This window comes from Hypanus sabinus, chromosome 22 (assembly GCF_030144855.1).
Source record: "Hypanus sabinus isolate sHypSab1 chromosome 22, sHypSab1.hap1, whole genome shotgun sequence".
NCBI lineage: Eukaryota > Metazoa > Chordata > Chondrichthyes > Myliobatiformes > Dasyatidae > Hypanus > Hypanus sabinus.
Window position 1 is genome coordinate 66334820 of NC_082727.1, and position 25886 is coordinate 66360705.

At 39.3% G+C, this 25886-nt stretch overlaps 1 protein-coding gene across 9 annotated transcripts in view; it reads right to left on the reverse strand.

Annotated features, from left to right (window-relative positions):
* fam204a (family with sequence similarity 204 member A) overlaps positions 1-25886 on the reverse strand; it is a 114748-nt gene that overhangs the window by 12100 nt on the left and 76762 nt on the right. For all 9 annotated transcript variants that reach the window (XM_059947957.1, XM_059947950.1, XM_059947951.1 and 6 more), the window contains one exon: positions 371-477. In XM_059947957.1, the coding sequence (XP_059803940.1) occupies positions 371-477 (107 nt within the window). The remainder of the gene's footprint in view (positions 1-370; positions 478-25886) is intronic.

Here is a 25886-nt window from a genome sequence, read left to right on the forward strand (position 1 = left end):
AGACTTAAACCGTTCATAGTACAAAGTTGTCAAGGCTGAAAAATCACTGAAACTAAGTGTTGCCATATTGCAAACTTGGCAATGTAAAACACTACATCAGGTATTGATCCTTATCAAAATATCACTTAAGCTATCTCTGGAAGATTAATTAATTATCATGCCATTGGTAGATAGCATCTTGGAACATACAGATTGCAGTTTCCAATGTGTGACTGCCAGAAACCACAGGATATTTCTAGAAGTTCTAGAAACATTACCCAGAAATGCCTGCATCAGATAGCAAATAAATTATCTCTCAAGGATCCTTGTCTCTCCTGAAGATCTCTCCTCAGTTTGTATATGGAAAACTGATTGATGATGTATGACTTACCCCCATGCAAGCTGCTTCTTCTTTTGAGCCTGTTGAGAAGCTTCAGCCTCTTGTTTGGCTTTGGCAAAATCACGACAATCAACAGCTTTTGCTATTTGCACACCCAGCTATTGAAAAACCAAGAGTTAAATGCAAGAACTTAGTAAATCAAAATTTATTCCAAGATAGCACATTTGCCTTCTTACCAGAAATCTGGTCATCAGCAAAATAATTATTAAATGGTCCTAATATTTTTAATGTTCTTCTTCACATCTATTCACAGTGAAATTCATGAAATGGTTTCAATTGACGTAAAAAGAGCTGAGTATTTCCAGTTCCAAAAAAATTCTCACTGAAATGCAAACTGTGCACAGATATGTAATAGAATTACACTATTGCCAAAGGCATAACCTGCTAAACCATTAAACTGAAGATTCAGCATTCCTTAGTTTCAACAAATATTTAGCTTCTTTGTTAACTTACGGGGGGGGGGGGGGGAGGGACAAGAAGGAAACTGCAATAACTTGAAAGCTATGTGAAGCAATATTTTTAAAGCACGAGGTTTGTCCCAGGCTGTTCACACGAATGGTCGTACATTTTCAGAATATGATGGTGAGAGTTGTTGTCCTAATATTCCAACCTACTCAATCTTCCTGCTTTGCATAATTTTGTGTAAATTCAACTCATATATTGTTTTTTTTAGATTTCTAAATTTGTTCTCGTGATTAGGGTTCACTGGCAAGTTCTCAAATGGTGGTCAGGACTGTAAATTGGGGTAGTGGTGTCTCAGAAAGCTGCTGTATTTTTGTGGTGAAGTGTATTTCTTTATGACATAGAATGAGGCCATTTCAGCACATTGTGTTCATTCTGGTCACAAAGCTATCTATTATCTACGAATTTTGACTGCTTGAATCACAACTGACTATGGTAACCCCAATGCACAGGAATGCAAGAGACTACACAGACTGGTGAGCTCAGCCAATTCCATCACAGGTTCAGCTCTTTCTACCACCGAGGACATCGACACGAGGCCATGTCTCAGGAAGGAAGACAACCTGATTCATAAAGATCCCCACCATCCAAGCCATGCCATTTTCTCATTGTGGGCATTAAGCATGAGATTACAGGAATCTGAGGACCCACAACCCAAGGCTCAACAATACCACTTCCTTACTAGTACTTGAACTGACCTCAGAAACCCTAATTCTACCTTAGACTACATTTCCCTCAATTTGCACTAATGTTGTTATGTTTCTTTTGTAGTGTATGTATAATTTACATAATTTATTTTTGTCATGTTTGAAATGTACCTTGCTGCTGTAGCAAAAAAGTAAATTCTTATGACAGTTAACCCTGGGAATTACATCCATGGCAATAAACTTGAATTTGAGCTTGTATTTTCCTTATCTAATGTCCCCATATTCCCATCAGGAGACAGGTAAATTAGAATGGGAGGAAGGAAACTGGAGTAGTTGGGGTTAATTCACGTAGGCACAGGAAGAAGGTGCAAAATCCACACAGTGTCAGGTGAGCATTTAACCTGGGTCACTGGGGCTGCGAGGCTGAACCACTGTTCCATCACGTTGCTAACATTTTTAATGTGTCAACAAACCATCTGGAATACACACTGCATTTCTCCTCTGCCCTCCCAAAGGCTCAGGCCCAGATTACTTGGGTACTGTGTATCGTGCAGCAGCACATTTGAAGGGTCACGCTCTATGTAAGACTGGGGCATATCTAACAGACTACAAGACCAGCTCTATTCACAATTAACATGCATGAATTTACAAACTTTTAGGAGGAATCAGTCAGGTTCAAAAACCCTTCTGGAATTCTCTCTGGCTCAGCCAGAAGGACTGAAGCCAAATTGGTTGCTCCAAGTGCTCATTCAGTTTAAACATGGCTTGTGTGGTTTTCAACTAAGTTATTAAAAATCAAATCTTCTTTTGGCATTTTGTTTCCCAGCTCTTTAGATTGTTTCTCAGCAAACTGTTTCATTTCCAATAGAGACATTTTGATTTTCTCTCTAATAAGTTCTCCCAGGCTATGCATTTTGTATGTGACACATGACTTCATTTCTATCATCAGCACTCTCTAGCTGGCTGCCAGATGCACAAGGTTCACCTGGAGTAACTCCTATATCATTGGGAATCAACTGGCATCTTTGTCCCTGACTTTGAACACTTAATGAAATTTAACTGCATTCACAAGCCTGTTTACACAACTTACAGCTAATAACGCCTCTGCCACAAAATTGCCTCTGGGCAATCCATAACAGCCTTATAACACTTCTAGACATCCCATTCCTTGATTTGTTCAGCTTTGGATTTCATCAACCTCCCTCACTCTCTTGAAAATCTTCCTCAGAGCTTACCACTGATTAAGCCTTTGGTTACCATATCTAGTATCACACAAAATGCTGCAGGAACTTAGCAGGCCAGGCAGTGGAAAGTAATAAACAGTTAATGTTTTGGGCTGAGACCCTTCATCAGGATTGATACTGAAAGGGGAAGAAGTCAGAATATAAAGGTTTGCTCAGCAATCTAAGTAACACTCTGTGAAGCACCCTCAGATGTTTGATTTTATTAAAGGCATTATACAAATCCAATCTGCTTATAATTGGCAGATATCTATGTCCTGACAGACCGCGGCTCAGTTGGTAGATATCTACGTATTGAATTGAATTGAACTGAATTGACTTAATTTCTCACATCCTTCACATACATGAGGAGTAAATATCTTTTATGTTACATCTCCGTCTAAATGTGCAATCATAGTAATTTATAATAAATAGAACAGTAATGTAATATAGAGTACAGTCAAATCAGCGTGAGTTAATCAGTCTGATGGCCTGGTGGAAGAAGCTCTCCTGGAGCCTGTTGGTCCTGGCTTTTATGCTGCGGTACCGTTTCCCAGATGGTAGCAGCTGGAATAGATTGTGGTTGGGGTGACTCAGGCCCCCAGTGATCCTACAGCCCTTTTTACACACCTGTCCTTGTAAGTGTCCTGAAACATGGGAAGTTCACTACTCTAGACGCACTGGGCTGTCCGCACCACTCTCTGCATTGTCCTACAATTAAGGGAGGTATAGTTCCCATACCAGGCAGTGATGCAGCCAGGATGCCCTTGTAGAAAGTTCTTAGGACTTGGGGGCCCATACCAAACTTCCTCAACCATCTGAGGTGAAAGGTGCGCTGCTGTGCCTTTTTCACCATACAGCTGGCAGCCCATGGCTCAGTTGATCAATATCTGTGTACTGTCAGACCATGCTTCAGTTGATAGCTATCTATGTCCTGTCAGGCCATGACTCAGTTGGCAGATATCTATGTACTGTCAGACCATAGTTCAGTTGGCAGATATCTATGTGCTGTCAGTCCATAGTTCAGTTGGCAGATACCTATGTGCTGTTAGTCCATGGTTCAGTTGGCAGATATCTACGTACCGTCAGTCCATGGTTCATTCGGTAGATATCTATGTACTGTCAGACCATAGTTCAGTTGGCAGATATCTACATACCGTCAGTCCATGGTTCATTCGGTAGATATCTATGTACTGTCCGACCATGGTTCAGTTGGCAGATGTCTACGTACCGTCAGACCATAGTTCAGTTGGCAGATATCTATGTACTGTCAGTCCATGGTTCATTCGGTAGATATCTATGTACTGTCAGACCATAGTTCAGTTGGCAGATGTCTATGTACCGTCAGACCATAGTTCAGTTGGCAGATATCTATGTACTGTCAGTCCATGGTTCATTCGGTAGATATCTATGTACTGTCCGACCATGGTTCAGTTGGCAGATGTCTACGTACCGTCAGACCATAGTTCAGTTGGCAGATATCTATGTACTGTCAGTCCATGGTTCATTCGGTAGATATCTATGTACTGTCAGACCATAGTTCAGTTGGCAGATGTCTACGTACCGTCAGACCATAGTTCAGTTGGCAGATATCTATGTACTGTCAGTCCATGGTTCATTCGGTAGATATCTACGTACCGCCAGTCCATGGTTCATTCTGTAGATATCTACGTACTGGCAGCTCATGGCTTATTTGGTAGATATCTATGTACTGTCAGTCCACAGCTCATTTGGTAGATATCTCCGTACTGGCAGCCCATGACTCAGTTGACTGAACTCCCATCACTAAATCAGATGTTGGGCTCAGAGTAGTGCTCAAGATTCAAGGCTAAAATACTAGCGTCATCTATCTGATGAATTATTAAACCAAGGTTTCATCTCCACTCTACATTAGAAATAAATGGTCTGTGGCACACTTTCAAAGAAGAGCAGGGGAGTTATTTCTGATATCTTTACATATCAATATTTACCTTTCACCCAACAACATAGCACTGCTTATGAAGATTCAGGTCTATAAATGGGCAATTTTACCATGTTGTTAAATGAAAATACTGAGGGGTTGCTGCAAGCATTCAGTTGAATAATTTGAAAGATAAAGATTTTATATGAGTCTCCCTAGATCATACTTTTATTTTTCTTTTCTCCCATGGGAAAGAAATTTTGCATCTTTGTTACTGGTGGTATAGGTCTGAACAAATATTAATGAAAGATGCATGGATATTCATCCTTCTACTATAACTTAAGAACCAACTATTTCTGCTCATGAAGGAATACTATTCAAACAAACTCTCAGGGTAATTGTCTAAAAACAAGACTGTCCACACACATTAAAATATATAGCAGATAACTCATTAGAGGAGATAACAGAGCGGGGGAGGGGAATGTTGACAATCTTTGGACACTATTTTCCAAAATTGAAAAGCACAATAAATTAAAAAGTTTTTGAATGATTAATTTCCTTATAAAGCATAATTTGTTTAATCAGTTTTATGATTATGCAGTTAAACCTACAGGTACTTATGTATTACAGGTTCACTTTGGAATTGCCAACATAACCAGCCTTACCCAAGTCAATGTTCCTATTACTGAGTAACTTGAAGGTGACATAAACATATTGAACTTATTTCCAATTAGGCAATCATCACAGCAGTATTTTTTTTACTCTAATATTATGGGACCTTTAAAATACATTCAACACTTCATGCAAAATAAGCTGTATCTGTCAATAACTAATTAATGGCTGCAAATTGTAAAAGAATGCACTCAATTAAGAATTATCTGCATCTCACTAACATTCAGTGATGATTGAAAGTCATACAAAACACACTGGTCCAGCTCTGCATGTACAACCAGAAATAACCGCACATGACAAACCAAGTTTCTCAAAAATTAATAAAGGCATTTCAATTTCAGTATATTATTACTATGGCTCTTTGGCTAACAGCAATTATATTTAAGATTTTAAAAAATACACAACAATTTTTTTTACAAATGCAAGAAAGAATGCTCACTATTTTCATCTATCACAAATCAAATGCACATGCCAATGCTTTCTGATTCCTTGCAAAGTTCAAAGGTTCAAAGTAAATTTATTATCAATTCAGTGATGCGGTGAGTAAAGCTGAGTGAAGTTATCCCCTCTGGTTTAAGAGCCTGATGGTTGAAGGATAATAACTGTTCCTGAACTTAGTGGTCTGGGTCCTAAGGTTCCTGTATCTTCTTCCTGATGGTAGTAGCAAGAAGAGAGTATGGTCTGGGTGGTGGCACTCCTTGATGATGGATACTACTTTCCTGCAACAGCACTTCGTGCAGTTGTGCTCAATAGAGGGAAGGGCTTTACCCAAGATAGACTGGGCTGTATCCACTGCTTTTTGTAGGCTTTTCTATTCAAGGACATTGGTGTTTCCATACCAGGCTGTGATGCAGCCAGTCAATATACTCTCTGCCCCACATCTACAGAAGTTTGTCAAAGTTTTAGATGCCATGCTGAGTCTTCACAAACTTTTAATTAGAAGAACTGCCATGCTTTCTGCTGGACCTAGGAAAAGTAATCTGAAATGATAACACTGAGGAATTTAAAGTTACTGATTCTCTCCACCTCTGATAATCAATAATCAGCTCCTTGGTCTTGCTGACATTGAGTAAGAGGTTATGGCACCATGTAGCCAGATTCAGCCAAAGACAGTGGTGTTATCAGCAAATTTAAATATGGCATTCGAGCTGTGCTTAGCCTCATATTCATAAGTATAAAGCGAGCAGAAGAGGTGGAGAAGCACACAATCGTGTGGTGCACCTGTGCTGATGGAGATTGTGGAGGAGATGTTGTTGCCAATCTCAACTGACTGGTGTCTCACTATAAGTGAAGAAATTGAGGATGCAGTTGCACAAGGAGCTACTGAGGAGAAGGTCTTGAAGCCTATTCGTTATTTTTGAGTGGATGCTTTTATTGAATGTTGATCTGTAGTCAATGAAGACATCCTAATGTTATGCACCTTTGCTGTCCAGAAGTTCCAGGGTTTGAATGAAGAGCAAATGAAATGGCATCTGCAGTTGACTTGTTGTGATGGTAGGCAAATTGGAGCAGAACAAAGTTGTTTCTCAGGCAGGAGTTGATATGTTTCATCACCAACCTCTCAAAGCACTTGATCATAATGAATGTACAGAAAAACCTACTGGATGAGGCAGGTTACCATGTTCTTCTTAGGCACTGGCATAACCGAAGCCTGCTTGAAGCAAGTGGCTATCTCAGACTGTCAAAGCAAAAGGTTAAAGATCCCAGTGAACATTCCAGCTGGCTGATCAGCGCAGGCATTTAGTATATGGTTAGGTACCCCATCTGAGCTAGATGCTTTCCGTGGGTTCATTCTCCTGGAAGATGCTCTCACATCTGAAATCATAGGATCATGGGTCTGTGGGAGTCTGTGAAGGTGCCTCCATGTTTTGACAGTCAAGGCAAGCATTAAAAGGCATTGAGCTCATCTGGGAGTGAAGCTTTGTCACCTATGCTACTTGGTGTCACTTTGTAGGAGCTGATAGCATTCAAGCCCTGCCACAGCTTTTGAGCATTCTTCAGTGATTCAGGTATAGAACAGAATAGTTACCTCGCATCTGACATGATTTTCCAGAAATCGTACCTGGCTTCTTGTATCTTATTTTAGTACCAGACATGAACACCACTGATCTTCCTCAGTAGATTGTGAATCTCATGATTCATCCAGAGCTTCTGGTTAGGGAAGACTCTGAAAGATTTTGTGGACACATACTCATCTATGACTGTTTTTATATAGCCCATAATAACTGTGGTGTATTTGGTTCAGATTCTCTCATGAGTCCTTGAACATAGCCCAGTTCACTGACTCAAAAGCAATCCTGTAGCTACTCTTCTGCCTCCTGCGCTGAAAGGTAGGCAGTTTTAATGTCCTAAAGCAGTGGTCATATGTATTAGGACCTTTGGTGCTACAGGTGATATGTTGATGATTATTGAGCACAGATGTCTTCAAACAAGCCTGATTGAAGTCCCCAAACATGGTTTGAAAGGCATCAGGGTAGGTTGTTTCTTGTTTGCTGGGAGCAGCACTTAAATACATCAAGTTCTTGCTTAGCATTGGCCTTTGGTGGCAGATAAACTGCGGTCAGGATCATGGTGAAGAACTCTCTTGATAATTAAAACGGTTGGCACTTAATCATCAAATGTTCCAGGTCAGGGGACCAAGGGCGCATAAGACTGCTATGTCCAAGCACCACACAGAGATTATCGTGAAATATGGACCTCATTTTGCCTTCAGCAGTCCAATCTATCCGATGGATTGAGAAGCCTTCGGATGTAATTGTCATATTCAGTATGTCTGGGGTGAACCACGTCTCCATGAAACAGCAATTCTTCATTTCCCTCCGATACAGTAATCTTGCCCTTAGGTCCTCAACCTTGTTCTCCAGTGACTCTATATTTGCTAACAAGATGCTGGGCGGAGGAAATTACATGTCCCTTCATTTTAGATGGACTTGGAGTCTTCCCCTCCTCCCTCGCTTTCAGCCATGGCGATGTACCTTCTTCTGCTTAAAGCATGCCTGAGAGTTAAGTCCACTGAGTCATTCAGAAGATTGTGAAATGGTTTGTTTGTTAAGAAGGCTCAAAAGTACCTTTACTTAAAAGGGTATTAGAGACTGCAGATTGCAGTAAGTTTAGTTCAAAAGATGTATATTTGAAAGTTTTACAAACAGCCTGCAACACATTGTCGTGGTTTACCAGTGCCATCTTGCCAAAAGGAATTTCAGAAATTATAACATTATTCACTATGGTAAGATCACTGAATTTTTAGCTTTGTTATTAAACAGAGAATACTTTTTGAATTTCGTGTAACAAATGCTACTATAAATATATATCACATTCCATTTCAATACTCTTGTAGACCATTTGTCAATTCGTATAATGATTAGCAAGCATTTTAAATAACAAAAACCCATATATTTAAAATATTTAATGCATCCATATACAGTGTACATTATTTTTATTCAGTTCATTAACTTTTATGTGCATGTTAATGACAGAAAGAACTGAAAACATGTGCCTTAATATGCACTGCACTAAGCATGCACTAGAGCGCCGCCACTGGTGACAGGGTATGGTTTCATCCTGAACACAATTTACAGTATCCTGCCCAAATCTGTTCATAGGAATGAATGAGTTACACCTACATACCCCAGTTCAATTGCCAGAGCCACCCCAGGAATGACAAAGAAGCAGGAAAACTTGGATCTGTTCTGTTCACGAGCTTCCAAATTCACTTCACGACAAGTGTACCAGAAACTTCAGTTCCCTGGGTTCCAGCAAGATAATAACAGGAAAGAAGGAACAGATCCAAGTTCCAAGTTCCAATGATTTGGTCAGACTTTGTATTAAAATCTAACTAAGATAGCAGAATTCAAACACCCAATATGAAAGGACTGCTGATGTATTGAAGATTACTAAGTTTACTGATACTAATATTGTGGTTTTCTGGAGAGACAATAAAAGACCATAAGACCATAAAATATAGGAGAAGAATTAGGCCATTTGGCCCAGCGAGTCTGCTCCACCATTTCATCATGGCTGATCCAATTTTCTCTCAGCCACAATGTACTGCTTTCTCCTTGGATTCCTTCGTGCCCTGACCAATCAAGAATCAATCAACCTCTGCCTTAAATATACATAAAGACTTGGTCTCCGCAGCTACCTGTGGTAATGAACTCTCTGGATAAAAAAAATTCCTTTTCATCTCCATTCTAAAAGGATGACCCTCTATTCTGAGGCTGTCCCTCCGTTTTAGATTCTCCCACCAGAGGAAACATCAGCTCCCATCCATTCCATCAAGGCCACTTAATAGGTTTCAATGAGGTCATCCCTCATTCTTCTGAATTTTAGTGAATACAGAGCTATCAAAAACTCTGCATATGACAAGCCATTCAATCCTGGAATAGTTTTCACAAACGTCCTTTGAAACCTCTCCAGTTTCAGCACATGCTTTCTAAGGGGCCCAAAATTGCTCACAATACTGCAACTGAGGCCTTACCAGTACTTTATAAAGTCTCAGCATTACATCTTTGCGTTTATATTCCAGTCCTCTTGAAATGAATGCTAACATTGCATTTGTCTTCCTTACCACAGACTCAACCTGCAAATTAATCTTTAGGAAATCTTGCGCAAGGATTCTAAGTCACTTTGCATCTTAGTTTTTTTGTATATTCTCTCCATTTAGAAAAAAGTCAACCCTTTCATTTCTTCTACCAAAGTGCATGACCATACACTTACTGACATTGTACTCTATCTGCCATTTATTTGCCTACTCTCCTAATCTGTCTAAGATCTTCTGTAGCCTCCCTACTTTCTCAAAACTACTTGTCCCTCCACCTATCTTTGTACCATCAGCAAACTTTGCAAAAAAACCCATCAATTCCATCATCCAAATCACTGACTTTTCACGTAAAAAGAATCGGTCCCAACACAGACCACTGTGGAACACCATCAGTCACCGGCAGCCAGACAGAAGAGGCTCCCTTTATTCCCACTCTTTGTCTCCTGCCAATCAGCCAATGCTTTATCCATGCTAGAATCTTTTCTGTATTTCCATGGGCTCGTAGTTTGTTAAGCAGCCTCATGTGTGGCACCTTCTGAAAATCCAAGTACACTACAAGTCCCCTTTGTCTATCCTGTTGCCATTTCTTCAAACAATTCCAACAATTTGTCAGATAAGATTTTCCCTTGAGGAAACCTTGTTGACTACGGACTATTTTATCAAGTTCCTCCAAGTACCCTGAGACCTCATCCTTAATAATCGACACCAACATCTTCCCAACTATTGAAGTCAAACTAACTGACCTATAGTTTCCTTTCTCCTACCTCTCTCCCTTCTTGAAGAGTCGACTGACACTTGCAATTTTTCAGAATTCAGGAACCATTCTAGAATCTAGTGATTCTTGAAAGATCATTCCTACTGCCTCCACTATCTCTTTCAGAACCCTGGGATGTACACCATTCAGTCTAGATGACTTATCTACCTCAGACCTTTCAGTTTCCAAAGAATCTTCCCTCTAGTTATGGTAATTTCACAGTTCATGACCCCTGACACCTGGAACTTCCAACATACTGCTAGTGTCTTCCCCAGTGAAGGCTAATACAAAACACTTATTTAGTTCATCCACTATTTCATTTCCCCCATTGCCACCTCTCCAGCATTGTTTCCAGCGGTCTGATATCCACTGCGCATTATAGCAGCCGTCCAGCAACACTTGCACAGTACCAAGCAGCACTCTTGCCTCTCTTTTACACATCATGTATCTGAAGAAACTTTTGGTATCTTATTTAATATCTCTGGCTAGCTTACGTTGGTATTCTATCTTTACCTTCTTAAGGACTTTTTTAGTTGCTTTCAAAAGCTTCTCAATCTTCTAACTTCCCATTAATTTTTGCTCTGTTATATGCCCTCACTTTAGCTTTTACGGTGGCTTCTGACTTCTTTTGTTAGCCATGGTTGTGTTATCTTTCCTTTAGAACCAGGGGTCACCAACCTTTTTTGCACCGTGGACCAGTTTAATCTTGGGGGTGGTAGTGTTGTTAATCACGACCGGAGTATAGGTGGTAAGTCAACTATAAGTCACTTATAAGTGGCTAGTACACTCAATTTTGTTTCTTAAAGGGTTTATCTAACGAATTTAATATTAAACACACAGTGCATATTTTCCTCACATGAATACAGTGATAAGTCAATTATAACTCACAAGTCAATAGCATCATAACATTTTAAGTAACGTTTGGAAATTAAACACACTGCGCATATTTTCCTTGTATGAACATATAAAATCATTGCAGCATACCAATATCGCTGAATCAGTGGGAGCCAGTCATTCTGCAATTTAGTTTTCGCAGCTCTCAGCACTTGCTTCTGTCCTGCTTGCTTACATTTATTTCACTATAAAAGCTCAACAGGTTTGTCTTTAAGTGCAGGATGCTTGGACTCAAGGTGCCGAAGTAGTTTTGAGGGCTTCATTGCTTCATTATACAGCCTCCAGGCCCAAACTCCATCCTCCCGCCTGCCCGCCATCAGACGCCTTGGCCAGGTGTGGCTGGTCATGGATGAGGAGAGAGGACAAGGTCAGGGCTGAAGATCCCCATGCCCGGGCTGCGGCGGTCACAGTCTGGAGAGAGTGACTGACAGACCGAGCAAGGAGTGCGACAGGGCGCGTGCCCACGCCCCCTCCCCCCATAGGTAGGTAGGATCTATCAGCCAACAAAAGTTTGACTCGAGGGATGACTTTCAGTAAATCGCAGCGAGGGAGCTGCTCTGCTACTTACGAAACTCTGAGCCCGAATTAGGTCATCTACGAATATTTTAGCACCGGGTTCCCCACAAACATTCGGTGTGCTAAACAGGTTTAGAGGCGGCGCCCATCTGTCCGTGCTCCAGGCAAGTACCAACAGCACCGTCTTGTTGTGGCTGGTTACCCGAGGCCAACCAATGATCCCTGGCGCTATCACTGCGTTTAGGCGACTGATGACCTTGCATGCGTTCAAGTTCATCAGCGGGCGTGACAGGGAATGAGGAAAGGTGTAGCTGACTCATATTGTTTCATATCGCCAAATCATATCATTTCCTCGCGGCCCGGTAGCACATGCTTTGCGGCCTGGTGGTTGGGGACCACTGTTTTAGAATATTTCTTCCTCTTTGGGATGTATACATTCTGTGTCTTCCAAATTGTTGCAGAAATTGCTGCTCTGCCATCATCCCTCCCATTGTTCTTAACAATCAATTCTGGTGAGCTCCTCTCTCATGTCTCCACTGTAATACAGTACTGATACATCTGATGTTAGCTTGTCCATCTCAAATTTCAGGGTGAATTCAATCATATTATGATCACTTTCCCCTTAAGGTTCGTTAAGGTCTCTAATCAATTCTGGTTCATTGCACAACACCCAATCACGAATAGCTGATTCCCTAGTGGGTTCAACCATGAGCAGCTTTAAAAAGCCATCCCATGGGCACTCTAGAAATAGCCTCTCCTGGAATCCAGCACCAACCTAATTTTCCCAATCTATCTGCATACTGAAGTCCCCCATGACTAGTGTAACATTGTCTTTTTGATATGCATTTTCTATCACCCATTGTAATTTGTAGGCCACATCCTTACGACTTACAAACAAGCTGAATGAACCCAGCATGTCTGACAGCATCTGCTGAAATGAGCAGTCAACGTTTCGGGCCGAGACCCTTCATCAGAACTGTTTGGGGGTTTGAAAACAACTCCCATTGGGGTCTCTTTACCCTTGCAGTTTTTTAGCTCTATCTACAATGATTCAACATCTTACAACCCCATGTCACCTCTTTTTAATGATCAGATTTTATTTCTTACCAACAGAGCAATGACGCCCCTTCTGCTTTCCTGCCTGGCCTTTCAATACAATGAGTATCCTTGGACATTAAGTGCCCAGCTATAATCTTTCAGCCATGGTTCAGAGATGGCTAGAACATTATACCTACCAATACGCAACTATGCTGCAAGTTCATCTACCTTATTCTGTATACTGCGTGCATTCAAATATAACATCTTCTATCCTGTATTCATCTTTTCGACTTTGTCTGCACTTAATGTTGCAACTTATCCTGTTGACAGCAAATTTTCCTATCAGCCGCCTCTCCTTACTAAACATTGCTTCTATTTGTAAACCAGCTGCCTCATCTTCAGCACGATTATCTGCCTTTTCTACGATACTTCTTGCATTAGGGCACTAGTTGCACCATGCTCAAGCTTTTCATTCCTCAACTTGCCTGTGGGCTTACCAGTATCTGTTTCCACAACCTCTCCATTAACTGTTCTGGCACTCTGGTTTCTATCCCCTTGCAACTCTAGTTTAAACCCCACCATGCAGCATTAATAAACCTTCCCACTAGGATATCAGTCCCTCTGCAGTTCAGGTGCAAACCGTCTCTTTTGTACAGGACCCACCTTCCCTGGAAGAGAGCCCAATGATCCTAAAATTTTATACCCTCTGTCCTACACCAACTTCTTAGCCACATATTATATTGTATAATCTTCTCAGTTCTGGCCTCACTAGCACGTGGCGCGGGTAGCAATACTGAGACCACAACCCTGGAGATTCTGCCTTTTAATTTAGCACCTAACTCCCTGAACTTTCTACGCAGAACGTCATCTCTTGAGATTGTCATTGGTACCTACACAGACCATGACTTCGGGCTGTTCACCCTCTTACTTAAGAATACTGAGAACTCGATTCAAGATATCCTGGACCCTGATGCGTGGGAGGCAACATACTATCCATGTATCTTAATCTCATGCACAAAACCTCCTGTCCATTCCTCTAACTAATGAATCCCCTATCACCACAGCATGTCATATCCCCCCCTTTCCCTTCTGAGTCACAGAGGTAGACTCTGTGTCAGACAGCACTGACCACTGTGACTTTCCTGTTAGGTCATCCCTCACCCCCCCACCCCCCATCTCCCCAACAGTATGCCTGTTCAGAGAGATAACCACAATGGTACTCTGCACTGGCTCCTTAACCCCTTTCCTCTTCCTGTCACCCAGTTTCCTGTGTCCTGCACCTTGGATGTAACTACCTCTCTATATGTTTTAACTTCCATCTTTTCAGCCTTTAAAATGATCTGGAGTTCATCTGGTTTCAGCTCCAACTCCTTAAAACGGATTGTTGAGAAGCTGGAGCTAGATGTATTTCTTGCAGTTATAGTCATCCGGGAGACTGGAGGTCTCCGTCTTCCCACATCGCACAAGAGAAGCATTCAACTATCATGCCTGGCATCTCTACTGTGCTGGATGAGCAGATATATAGAAGTGAAGGAGAAAAAAAAATTAACCTCAAGCCTTTTTTGCCCTAATGCGATGCTTCTCTGACTGAAGTCTCTCTTTATGGAAGCCTCAAAGAGCTAAAGCATCAAGTTCACCACTCTAACTCTTGTCCACATGAACAACAGCCACTATGACAAAGGGACACTAATTTCAAATATTGGGCACCTCAAATATTAAGTCCAGGAACTTTTCGTTTGAATTAATCTCTCCAACTAGGTCTCACTCTTGGGTAGCCATTATTCTCGGTTAACTTGGTGTTTTTTAAAAAAATTCAATACATGAACTGAGGAATACCAGTGAAGAGTTATTTCCTCAATTTCATAACAAAACAAAGAAAATCATAAAAAGAATACTCAGAGATTGCAAGCGTGTCATTCCAAATTCTAATATGAACACAATCTAGAATCACTTGTCTATAATTTAACATCTATTACCAATGAATAGGAGTGGCACATTGTCTCTGTTCTTAGAGACAGACCTTAAAACTGAGATAATAGACAATAGACAATAGGTGTAGGAGTAGGCCATTTGGCCCTTCGAGCCAGCACTGCCATTCACTGGGATCATGGCTGATCGTCCACAATCAGTAGCCCATTCCTGCCTTCTTCCCATATCCCTTGACTCCGCTATCTTTAAGAGCTCTATCTTTCTTGAAAGCATCCCGAGATCTTTGTCTGTGCTTTTTATATACGTTTCAAAAGCATTAACATATTTTGATGAACCCAAAGGACGACAGAAATCTTTTGTGGGATGAGGACTTGCAGTGGCTACTTTTGATTAAGTATTACTGAAATTTCCCTGGCTCTTACCTGTCTCATATAGCCTGAACATCCCTTTAGAACTGTAACTGTAATGATTTATACATAATAGCAGGAACCTTTAACATGAGCTGGAATGGTACAATAACAAGAAGCATAACCTTTCTTATAGCATTCAGCTACAAAGAACACAAAATTAGATGGATTTGATCAATTAACAGATAAGCAAAATATCCACTGAGATTTTTCCAATGACTGTAAAACTCAAGATTTTAAATTCTCTTAATAATTTGTCACAAATTATAACTCTTCAATTCTGCTAATGTCTTTGAAATATTTGCATGCACTTTTAATACCTCAATTCAATTGAAGTGCTATTTTCCAGCATTCATAATATGCAATATTTTTCATTCCCTTTACATTATGGAAATTTTGGTAAACAGTGGAAACTGCAATACAGGCCGAGTGAAGCTATGGTCAAAGTAATATTGTGTCACATCATTGTGCAGATCAGTTGGGAATGAGGGTGGAAAGGACAAAGTCTGAGCATGCAGTAAGAAAACTGAACTCCAGATCTAAAAGCTGGTGAAGTTCAGATGGAAATGGAGGGTGGAGAGGACAGAGTCTGAGCACGCAGTAAGAGAACTGAACTCCAAAGGCTTTTTATCACTGTATTTCAGGAACCAAGGGTGTAAAATGTTCTAATTTGGGTTATATTAAAAGCCATAAAAGGTCTTTCAAAAAGATTAATGGTACTTTCTTGGATTGAAGATAAGGGTTTTAGCTGGCTGGAAATACAAGGTTTTTGCTAGGCCCTTGAGGCATTCATCTATACAGCCACTTGGAAGCGTCTGCATAACCTCCAGCTAATCAACAGTAAAGATTTTTCCCCCAAAATTCCTCATAATTTAATAACAAGAATACTATTAAATCCAATGGGGATGGGGAAATAATGCTAAAATTGTTATTAATAATTCAGGGAAAGGTTCACTGGCTGTTTTAAAACAAACATTTTTGAAGTAGAAACTCTGCTGTGATTTGTGTGTTAAATTATGTTATCAGTTCAGTCTGTGGTTTCCTTGATTGTCTTTACTGGAACTCTGCATTAATGTCTATGCAAGTTACCTAGGAGACCAAACAGATCAAAGAGACAAAACTCCAATGTCTGATTAATCAGCCTACAAACGGCTTATTTTTTTTTTTGCCTTCATGCAAGTATGAAAATTAGATTCTGGGAACGGTACATTGTGCAGATTTGTTCATTCTTATCAGAACAAAGCACGCAGCAGCTTATTTCATGGATCACTAGCCCAGTTGTCAATGCAACACTGAGCAGGTGACAGCTCTTCATTTCATAGGTTGAACAAAATTAGTGAATTTCAGTGTAAATTAGCCTTTCATCTTGTAGGTAATATGGCAGATTTTCAATTTCCAGGGTCTATACGCTAAAAAGTCTAAAATATTCTTATCCTCCCTCCCTCCAACAAACACATAGCTGGCGCCCATGTTTTCACATGTTCTTTATCTCCGCTCTTCCAAGTGAGAAAAAGCTTATTAGTTTGCTTTGAACTTCAATCGCATTTACAACAACAGTTTTATAAGCTAATTAGAAAAACAGATTAATTAATGACTAACTAGTAATAAAATGGCAATCAGGAAGAAAGAAACAGAGGGTGCTAAGCTTCAACTACCATCAATTAATACCTCATTACAAACAAATTATATATGTATTTTGCTGTGGGCTTCAATTTACTGAAAAATGACTGCAATTAAAAAGAGAAAACATGTTGCTTAATTAAACTGCAAAAAATCAATAGCACAAAAAAAAGGCTTTGCCTACCTCGGCAATTAGTAGAATACAATAAAACTAATTCTGTTGCTTGACTTTCTTAGCCTATTATTGAAGCTCAATAACATGCTCCACTAATTTAAAACTAAAATCACAAGAGGAAGTCTTCCTCACATTCAAAAACATTCTAAAAAATTATCCTTGACATTTTTGTCTACTTATCTTAGAGTTTATTAACTTTGAATAACTCAGTGATGAAACCTTTAACTAGTGATCACTTTTATAAACTTGACTGAACTAATCAAATATAATGCACTATTAACTATTCCTGGTAATAAATAACATCCATGCCCTAAATTCAGCCTTAAAAAGCGATGTTTAAAGCAAGCCTGCAATGTGTTAAATTCAAGAACTATATGAGTGGCATTATCTTCATTAATGTAACAAAGTCTCATAGCAAATCTCTTTAATGAACCATAAACTGTTTTTACTGAAAACAGCTTTTAGTATGCTAGGGCAATTTAAAAGTTAATTGCATATTTGACTTTCAACCATCATACCATTCAAAATTCATAAGCTGAATTCTCTAAGTTAATTCTTGGGATGTTTTTAATTTGCTGTTACCTGTTGTCAAAGTAATTGGCTAATCAAAAAATGCAAAACTAAGTTATTTATTTTTGACTATTAATCTTAATTGCCAAGATCTTGCCACTGTAATTCTGCAGGAGCTAAAATTAATCTACTGATTTACAAAATACTGATCCTGATCTGTTATAGTTACTATTCTATAGCTTTGCTGAGTACACCAGCAGAGAAATGAATCTCAGGGTTGTCTGTGGTGACATATATGTACTCTGATTATAAAATTTGAACTTTACTTTGAAATAACACAAAAACACTGGATATTCTGCATTAGTACTCACTGGAGATTTGGGATATTTGTGTTATTGTCATAGCACAGTATTTACATTATTAGTACTAGGAAAATTAAATAGCGGTGGACTCATATAGAAAGATTACAATGAAATGACAAAAAGAACTCACAACTCCACCCAATTTTTAAATGGCTTCTGGAAGGGTTCAAAATGGATAGTTAGTAGAAACTCATAACGGCATTTCATTTGACTGGTGTGTATGGTGCGCAGGCTTGGGTTCTCATGCAATTTTATTTCCATAAACTCAAGATGATAGAAATGTGGTGTGCCCTGAATATACCATGCTACTGATTTTTTAAAAAATACTGCCTACTTCCTATAGTGAAAATTACAGGACTACTCTCATAGGCGCCAGTGTAAACACTGTATAATAGACAATAGACAGTAGGTGCAGGAGTAGGCCATTCAGCCCTTCTAGCCTGCACCAACATTCACTGTGATCATGGCAGATCATACACAATCAGTACCCCGTTCCTGCCCTCTCCCCATATCTCTTGACCCCATTATCTATAAGAGCTCTATCTAACTCTCTCTTGAATGCATCCAGAGACTTGGCCTCCACTGCCTTCTGGGGTAGAGCATTCCACATATCCACCACTCTCTGGGTGAAAAAGTTTTTCTGCATCTCTGTTCTAAATGGCCTACCCCTTATTCTTAAACTGTGGCTTCTAGTTCTGGACTCACCCATCAGCGGGAACATGCTTCCTGCCTCCAGTGTGTCCAATCCCTTAATAATCTTATATGTTTCAATCAGATCCCTTCTCATCCTTCTAAATTCCAGTGTATACAAGCCCAGTCGCTCCAATCTTTCAACATATGACAGTCCCGCCATTCTGGGAATTAACCTTGTGAACCTACGCTGCACTTCCTCAATAGCAAGAATGTCCTTCCTCAAATTTGGAGACCAAAACTGCACACAATACTCCAGGTGGGGTCTCACCAGGGCCCTGTACAGCTGCAGAAGGACCTCTTTACTCCGAGACTCAATTCCTCTTGTTATAAAAGCCAGCATGCCATTAGCTTTCTTCACTGCCTGCTGTACCTGTATGCTTGCTTTCATTGACTGATGTACAAGAATACCTAGATCTCGTTGTACTTCCCCTTTTCCTAACTTGACTCCATTTAGATAGTAATCTGCCTTCCTGTTCTTGCCACCAAAGTGGATAACCTCACATTTATCCACATTAAACTGCATCTGCCATACATTTGCCCACTCACCCAACCTGTCCAAGTCACCCTCCATTCTCATAACATCCTCCTGACATTTCACACTGCCACCCAGCTTTGTGTCATCAGCAAATTTGCTAATGTTACTTTTAATCCCTTCATCTAAATCATTAATGTATATTGTAAACAGCTGCGGTCCCAGCACCAAACCTTGCGGTAACCCACTGGTCACAGCCTGCCATTCTGAAAGGGACCCGTTAATCACTACTCTTTGTTTCCTGTCAGCCAGCCAATTTTCAGTCCATGTCAGTACTCTGCCCCCAATACCATGTGCCCTAATTTTGCCCACTAATCTCCTATGTGGGACTTTATCAAAAGCTTTCTGGAAGTCCAGGTACACTACATCCACTGGCTCTCCCTTGTCCATTTTCATAGTTACATGTAATTGCTCTACATAAGCTTATACAGATCATAAATATAATAAATAGGCTCGGTCATTTAACTTCCTGGTGTGACCAAAACCATAATAATAAAGTAAACATAAACTGCTGGAGTTTCACATTTTCAGAAGGATATTATTAGGCAATGTGATGCAACCATATAATCATTAGCTATCAAGGCTAACCTTATGCGATACACACAAAATGTTGGGGGGACTCAGTAGGTCAGGCAGTGTCTATAGAAATGAATAAACATTCGACAATTCAGGCTGACATCCATCTTCAAGACTGGAAAAGAAGAAGGAAGATGCCAGAATAAAAAGGTTTGGTGTGGGGAAGGAGGTTAGCTGGAAGGTGACAGGTGAAGCCAGATGTATAAGAAAGATAAAGGATCAGAGAGGAAGGAATCTGATAGGAAAGGAGAGAGGACTTTAGAAGAAAAGGAAGAAGGAGGGGACCTAGAAAGAAGTGATAGGTAGAAGAGAAGAGGTAAGGCTAAAGGAAGAGGGGAGGGAAAAGAAATTACAGGAAGAAAACTATAATGAGAATGCATGTCACATATGTGGCATGCATCCTCGTTACAGTTTTCTCCTGCAGCACATTATTACAAGGTTATATTCAATAAAATTTGTGATGTACCAGAAATCCTTCTAATGAATGCTTGTAATGGTGGTTTCAGAGGTAGATTAAATAATTGGAAAGAGCCCAAATGAAAATCAAAGACCATTTAGTGAACAAAATCATGTGGTGAAAATAATACTTGTGGGATCAAATATTTTAAAAAATTAGTCTTTTCGTCTTTTTTTTAATCTTTGAATAAAACCAGAAATTAATCTGAGAGGCATGCTTTTTTAACTAAAACTGTTATTATACAAAAGCTGTATCTCAATAAAATGTGTAATGTACTGAATTTTCCCTTATCTACTGTCAGCACCAACTCTCAACCAATTTACTCTCATAATTTTATAAATGTGTTGGCCCACGAACAGTCATTAATAGCTCAACCAAGTGGCCATTCTTTGTGGCCAATTTCACATTGATTATCAGCAAGTATTGCTTTTGAGAATTCACAGGATGACAATGACCACTCATGTATACACTTAGTCAGGAATATTAAACTCTCTGCAAATCAGCCAAGAAACAAAGACATTTAGAGTGCAGCGAGTAGCCTCTTAGGTTATTTTGGTTCTACTGGAATACTCCAGCAATGCAAAACCAATCTCAATCCTGATCTTTTTCCAGCAGGTCTATACCTTGATTTGGTTTCAGGTAAATATTGAGTTAGTTTGATACCTCAATACAGTATAAGGGAATATGGCTCTAACAGAATTGTTAAATTCTGGATGAAATATTAAATACATAATTCATGTTTTTTTGATGGACACAAATCTCACAGCATTCTATAAAAGTATTTGACGAGGCACAAGAGTGACTGTACTTCAATTGTGTTTATTGGTTGTAATAAGTTAGGGCATACTGAAATTGTGAAAAGCACTATCCCCAACGTTTTATTCTGGCATCTCCCCCTTTCCTTTTTGGTCGCAAAGAAGGGTCTCAGCTTGAAATGTCAACTATTTATTCATTTCTACCAATGCTGCCTGACCTGCTGAGTTCCTTCAGTACTTTGTTGTGTTTCTTTGGATTCCCAGCATCTGCAGACTTCCTCGTGTTTATGTAAATTCAAATCCTTCTTTTTATTAATTCTATCCGAACTTCAAAAGGCTCCCATTGTTTAAAATGTTTATATAGGGCAGGGTAATATATTTGAAGTAAAATCATTTCAATGAGCTGATTCAAGTCACACAACGCTTTTCTCTATATACTGCAATTACCAGCAAAATTAATTTGTTTACATCAGAAAAGAACATCATAATTGGAAGCGGTAAAGCGGTACATACAGGAATGTGGAGGGGTACAGTACAAAAATTCAATCTTGCACAAACAAAGCAAAAAAATATTTGAATTTATTTAAAATTTAAATGAATTAAATCTCAATCATTGATTTTAAATCCCAATCAGATTTTACTTTATATTACACTGGTAAAAACTAACAAACTGGCAGTCTGAAAGATTGCACAGTCCTTTGAATTGGAGATGTATCTGTAGAGCTAGGATAAATAAAGGTGAATCTGCCTTTTAATTTAAAACACTGATGTACTATTAAGCTGTTCATATAATTTTAGATATTCATTTTCACAAAATTTAGGGTTAAGCACAAGGACTATTTATCTATTGATTTATTTACGTAGAGATATTGCATGGTAACAGGCTCTTACAGCTCAATGAACCCACGACACCCAAATGACCAATTAGCCTACTAACCCATACGTCTTCAGAAAGTGCGAGGAGGCCAGATCACTTGAAGGAAAACTGTGTAGTCACGGGGAGAATGTATGTACACACTCCTTACAGACTGCTGCTGATTTGGTCGGGGCTCACTGGCGCTATAACAGCATTATGTTAACCACTACACTACCTTGACAGCCTTAATCAGGCCCTTTAGCATGACATCAACCACTCAGGCACATTAATATTATGTAAATAATATTTTTATTATTTTCCCACATCCTACCACTTATCTACAACCTACACACTTTAACCTACCAACTCATCTCTTTGGGATGTGGGAGGAAACTGGAATCCATGTAGCCACAGGAAGAATGTGCAGTATAAAAAGAGGACAGAATACTGACTGTTTTCCCTCCCCATGCTATTAATGTTAGGAAATATATTGGAGGCAACATGATTAGTAGATGCATGGAATAGATTAAAGGGGTAGTTGTGGAATCAGGTAGTTTGGTGGAGTTTAAGAAGCTTTACTATTCTATGCATGTTCTACCTAAATGTAAAACCAGTGAAGTCTAAACCTACACAAAATGCTGGTGGAATACAGCAGGCCAGGCAGCATCTATAAGACGAAGCACTGTCGATGTTTCGGGCCGAGACCCTTCATCCTGACGAAAGGTCTTGGCCCGAAACGTCGACAGTGCTTCTCCTTATAGATGCTGCCTGGCCTGCTGTGTCCCACCAGCATTTTGTGTGTGTTGCTTGAATTTCCAGCATCTGCAGATTTCCTCGTGTTTGCTTTTGAAAGTCTAAACCTACTTATAATACATCCGAATCATCCCCTTATTTCTTAACCATTCTCTCAAGCAACATCACCACCACTTGGGTCATTCATGCTCTCTTGCTCTCTAGCCTCCCCCCCAGAGCCATCTTTATTCTCTCCATTCTTCTCCCTTCTCTAATATGATATCTAACCTCCCCTAGTTCTGATAAAAGGAGTTCCATTGTTTTTTTTCACTTCACACCTTGTCTGAGCTACTGAATATTTCAAATATTTTGTTATTATTTCAGATCTCCAACATTTTCAGTTTTCCATTGTCTTAAATTGATGTATATCAGAGAAAATTATTTAAGCTGACGTGGAAGAATGTGCATCATCCAACAACAACTTTTTTTAAAAAGTAAGCTTTCTTACAACCATTCTTGTGGCTCAACTTTGCAATCTTGGATTTTCTTCTAAGTTATTGGGCACAGTGAATGTATGAAACAATGGCTAAAAAGCTCATTGTATGATAAAATTAAACATCATAATATAATAATCTTAATATCTAAATTGAATCATTAATAAGTAAAATATCCAGCCAACATTATATAGCCCTAGCTTCAATGACATTACATATAGTAACCTAAAAGAAATCAACCACTTAAGACCAATTTTGTGTAATGGTCAAAATGAACTAAAGATAAACTATGTACCACTCTATATATTTGAGGGGAGTTTTCTGCTAGTAGGAGGACTACAAAGAATGAGTATATTCAACTAGCATCTGCAAAGGTTCCTTAATTTACCAACAAATCACTTTATCTGGAGTTTTTGATTTTCTGGTTCACTTGACATGAAAGATTTCTGATCGTTTTTAAAGTTCTTTTGAAAAGTCTTTAGACAACAATTAATTTCACACTATGAATGTATAACAAAATGCATCTTATACTTGATTACAACTTTATGTGAGAAAAGTTCACCAAAGTTCACTATCCTCCAATAACATAATTCCTCTAAATTATACAAAATCGATTAAAATATTTTGGCAGTGTCTTAAATGAGGTCACTACGTTTTATTGTAATTAAATTATTGCTTTGGGCTAGAGCACTCACAGACAGTACGGCACCTTTGCAAAAACAAGAGTTATCTAAAGCTACAAATCAAATGTGAAGTTTGAGTTTTGGCCAAACAAAAAATTTCAGATGAAGAGATTGCTTCAGGCCAACAGCAAACAATTTCTGGTTTTAAAACAAAGGCATGTAGGTAAGCTGCAGATTTCTCCCTAACAGCCTCAGTACTGGGCAAAACTGTTATGCACAAGTATATAGCTAGGATACCTAAGACTTCTACACAATATTGTAGTAATTTTATGTATTGCACTGTACTACTGCTGCAAAACAAAACAAATGTTATGATATTTGTCAGTGATGATAAAACAGTCCACAACTCTATTGTGGACTGAGAGTGGGAAGGGAGCAGGGAGAGGGGAATCTTGGTTGGGAAAAGGGGAAGGAAGAGGGGAGGGAGCAAGAAGCACCAGAGAAACATTTTGCAATGCTCAATAAACCAACTGTTTGGAATCAAATGACCATGCTTGGTATCTCACAGCTGGGTGTTTATGCCTCCGCACCATGTCCTGTCCCTAGTAATCCTCTGTCACCTGTCTTACACCCCCTTATCATTCCCAACATCCTTTGCTCCTGCCAGATTTACAAATTGCATGTTGACAAATACAGTACTGTGCAATGATCTTATATACCCTAGCTATATATATGTGCCTAAGACTTTTACACAGTACTGTACCTCAAAAACCCACTGTATATATACTGTAGTTTTCATCAGATATGAACTTTGTAAATAGAACAGTAATAATTACTTACCAGAAGTGTTTAAACAGTGCAGTACTTTATTCCATCTAGTCACTATTAATCAATGTCCTGTATGCCTTTCTCTTAGCTACTTAATAATACTTCTGGAGAAAGCTTTGGGCATTAGTACGAAGATGTTTAGTTAGTTGAGTAGCATTAAGTATGAGAGCTTCTACACCCCCAATTCATCATGATGAACACTCTCTGATTTATCTGATGTAGGCGGACTCTTTAATGACCACCTTTCTCTCAAGGAATTACTCCTGTTCATAATTTCTGTTGATAACATTCACTTTAGGCACTTAGTTATTTGATTTATGCATTTTGTGCATTGGCATCTAAAGATTTAGTTAACTGTGAAGTAATCATGTATTGAGACTGCCATCTACTATATTTAACATTAAGGAAAATAGTACAAACATCTTAGGTACATGAGAGGTATTAAAAAGACTTTTGACTCAGATACCCTAAGCGCTTTACTGTATATTTTCATTTTGGAGTATAATCTTCATGGACTGTAAGAAATACGACACCAAACTTCACAAGGCAAACTTCGATAAACTGTAACATAATAATAACCAGATTTCTTCTAATTTCTCCTGGATTATGCTCTGCAAGTATGTGTTTTACATAATTAACTTATTTTTTATTTATTTACAGCACCTTAACAGGTCCAGGAAAATGATCCTGTGCTGCCCAAATACACCAATGTGACCAATTAACCTACCAGCCCATATGTCTTAGGGATGTGAGGAAACCCACCTGGTCTCAGGGAGAACATACAAACTCCTTACAGAAACCAGCAAAGTTTAATCTAGCTTACTGGAGCTGTTATGCTAACCACTACTCTACCATGCCACCCACTTAAAGATTAAAATACTTTTCAAAATTTGTGAACGTGGTGCTTCTGACAGGCTGATTTCAAGGGGAAACCCAAGAGTTTGTCATGTTGGCACCTATCAAGACATACTTTTAACTGGCATGTCAGCAGACGACTCTCCTCACTCTTACCACTTCCCATGTGTTTCACATCCAATGATCCAAATTCACTTCAGCATATTGATATCAAGTGTGCAAAACAGCAACAGCTCGAAGAAAGGAATTTAGCCATTCAGCCCATCAAGTCCTTTCCACCATTCCATCATGGCTGATCCTGGAGCCCTCTCAACCAGAACTGAGGGAAATACATGTTAGTAGGGAAGTGGTGTTAGGTAAACTGAAGGGATTGAAGGCAGATAAATCCCCAGGGCCAGATGGTCTGCATCCCAGAGTGCTTAAGGAAGTAGCCCAAGAAATAGTGGATGCATTAGTGATA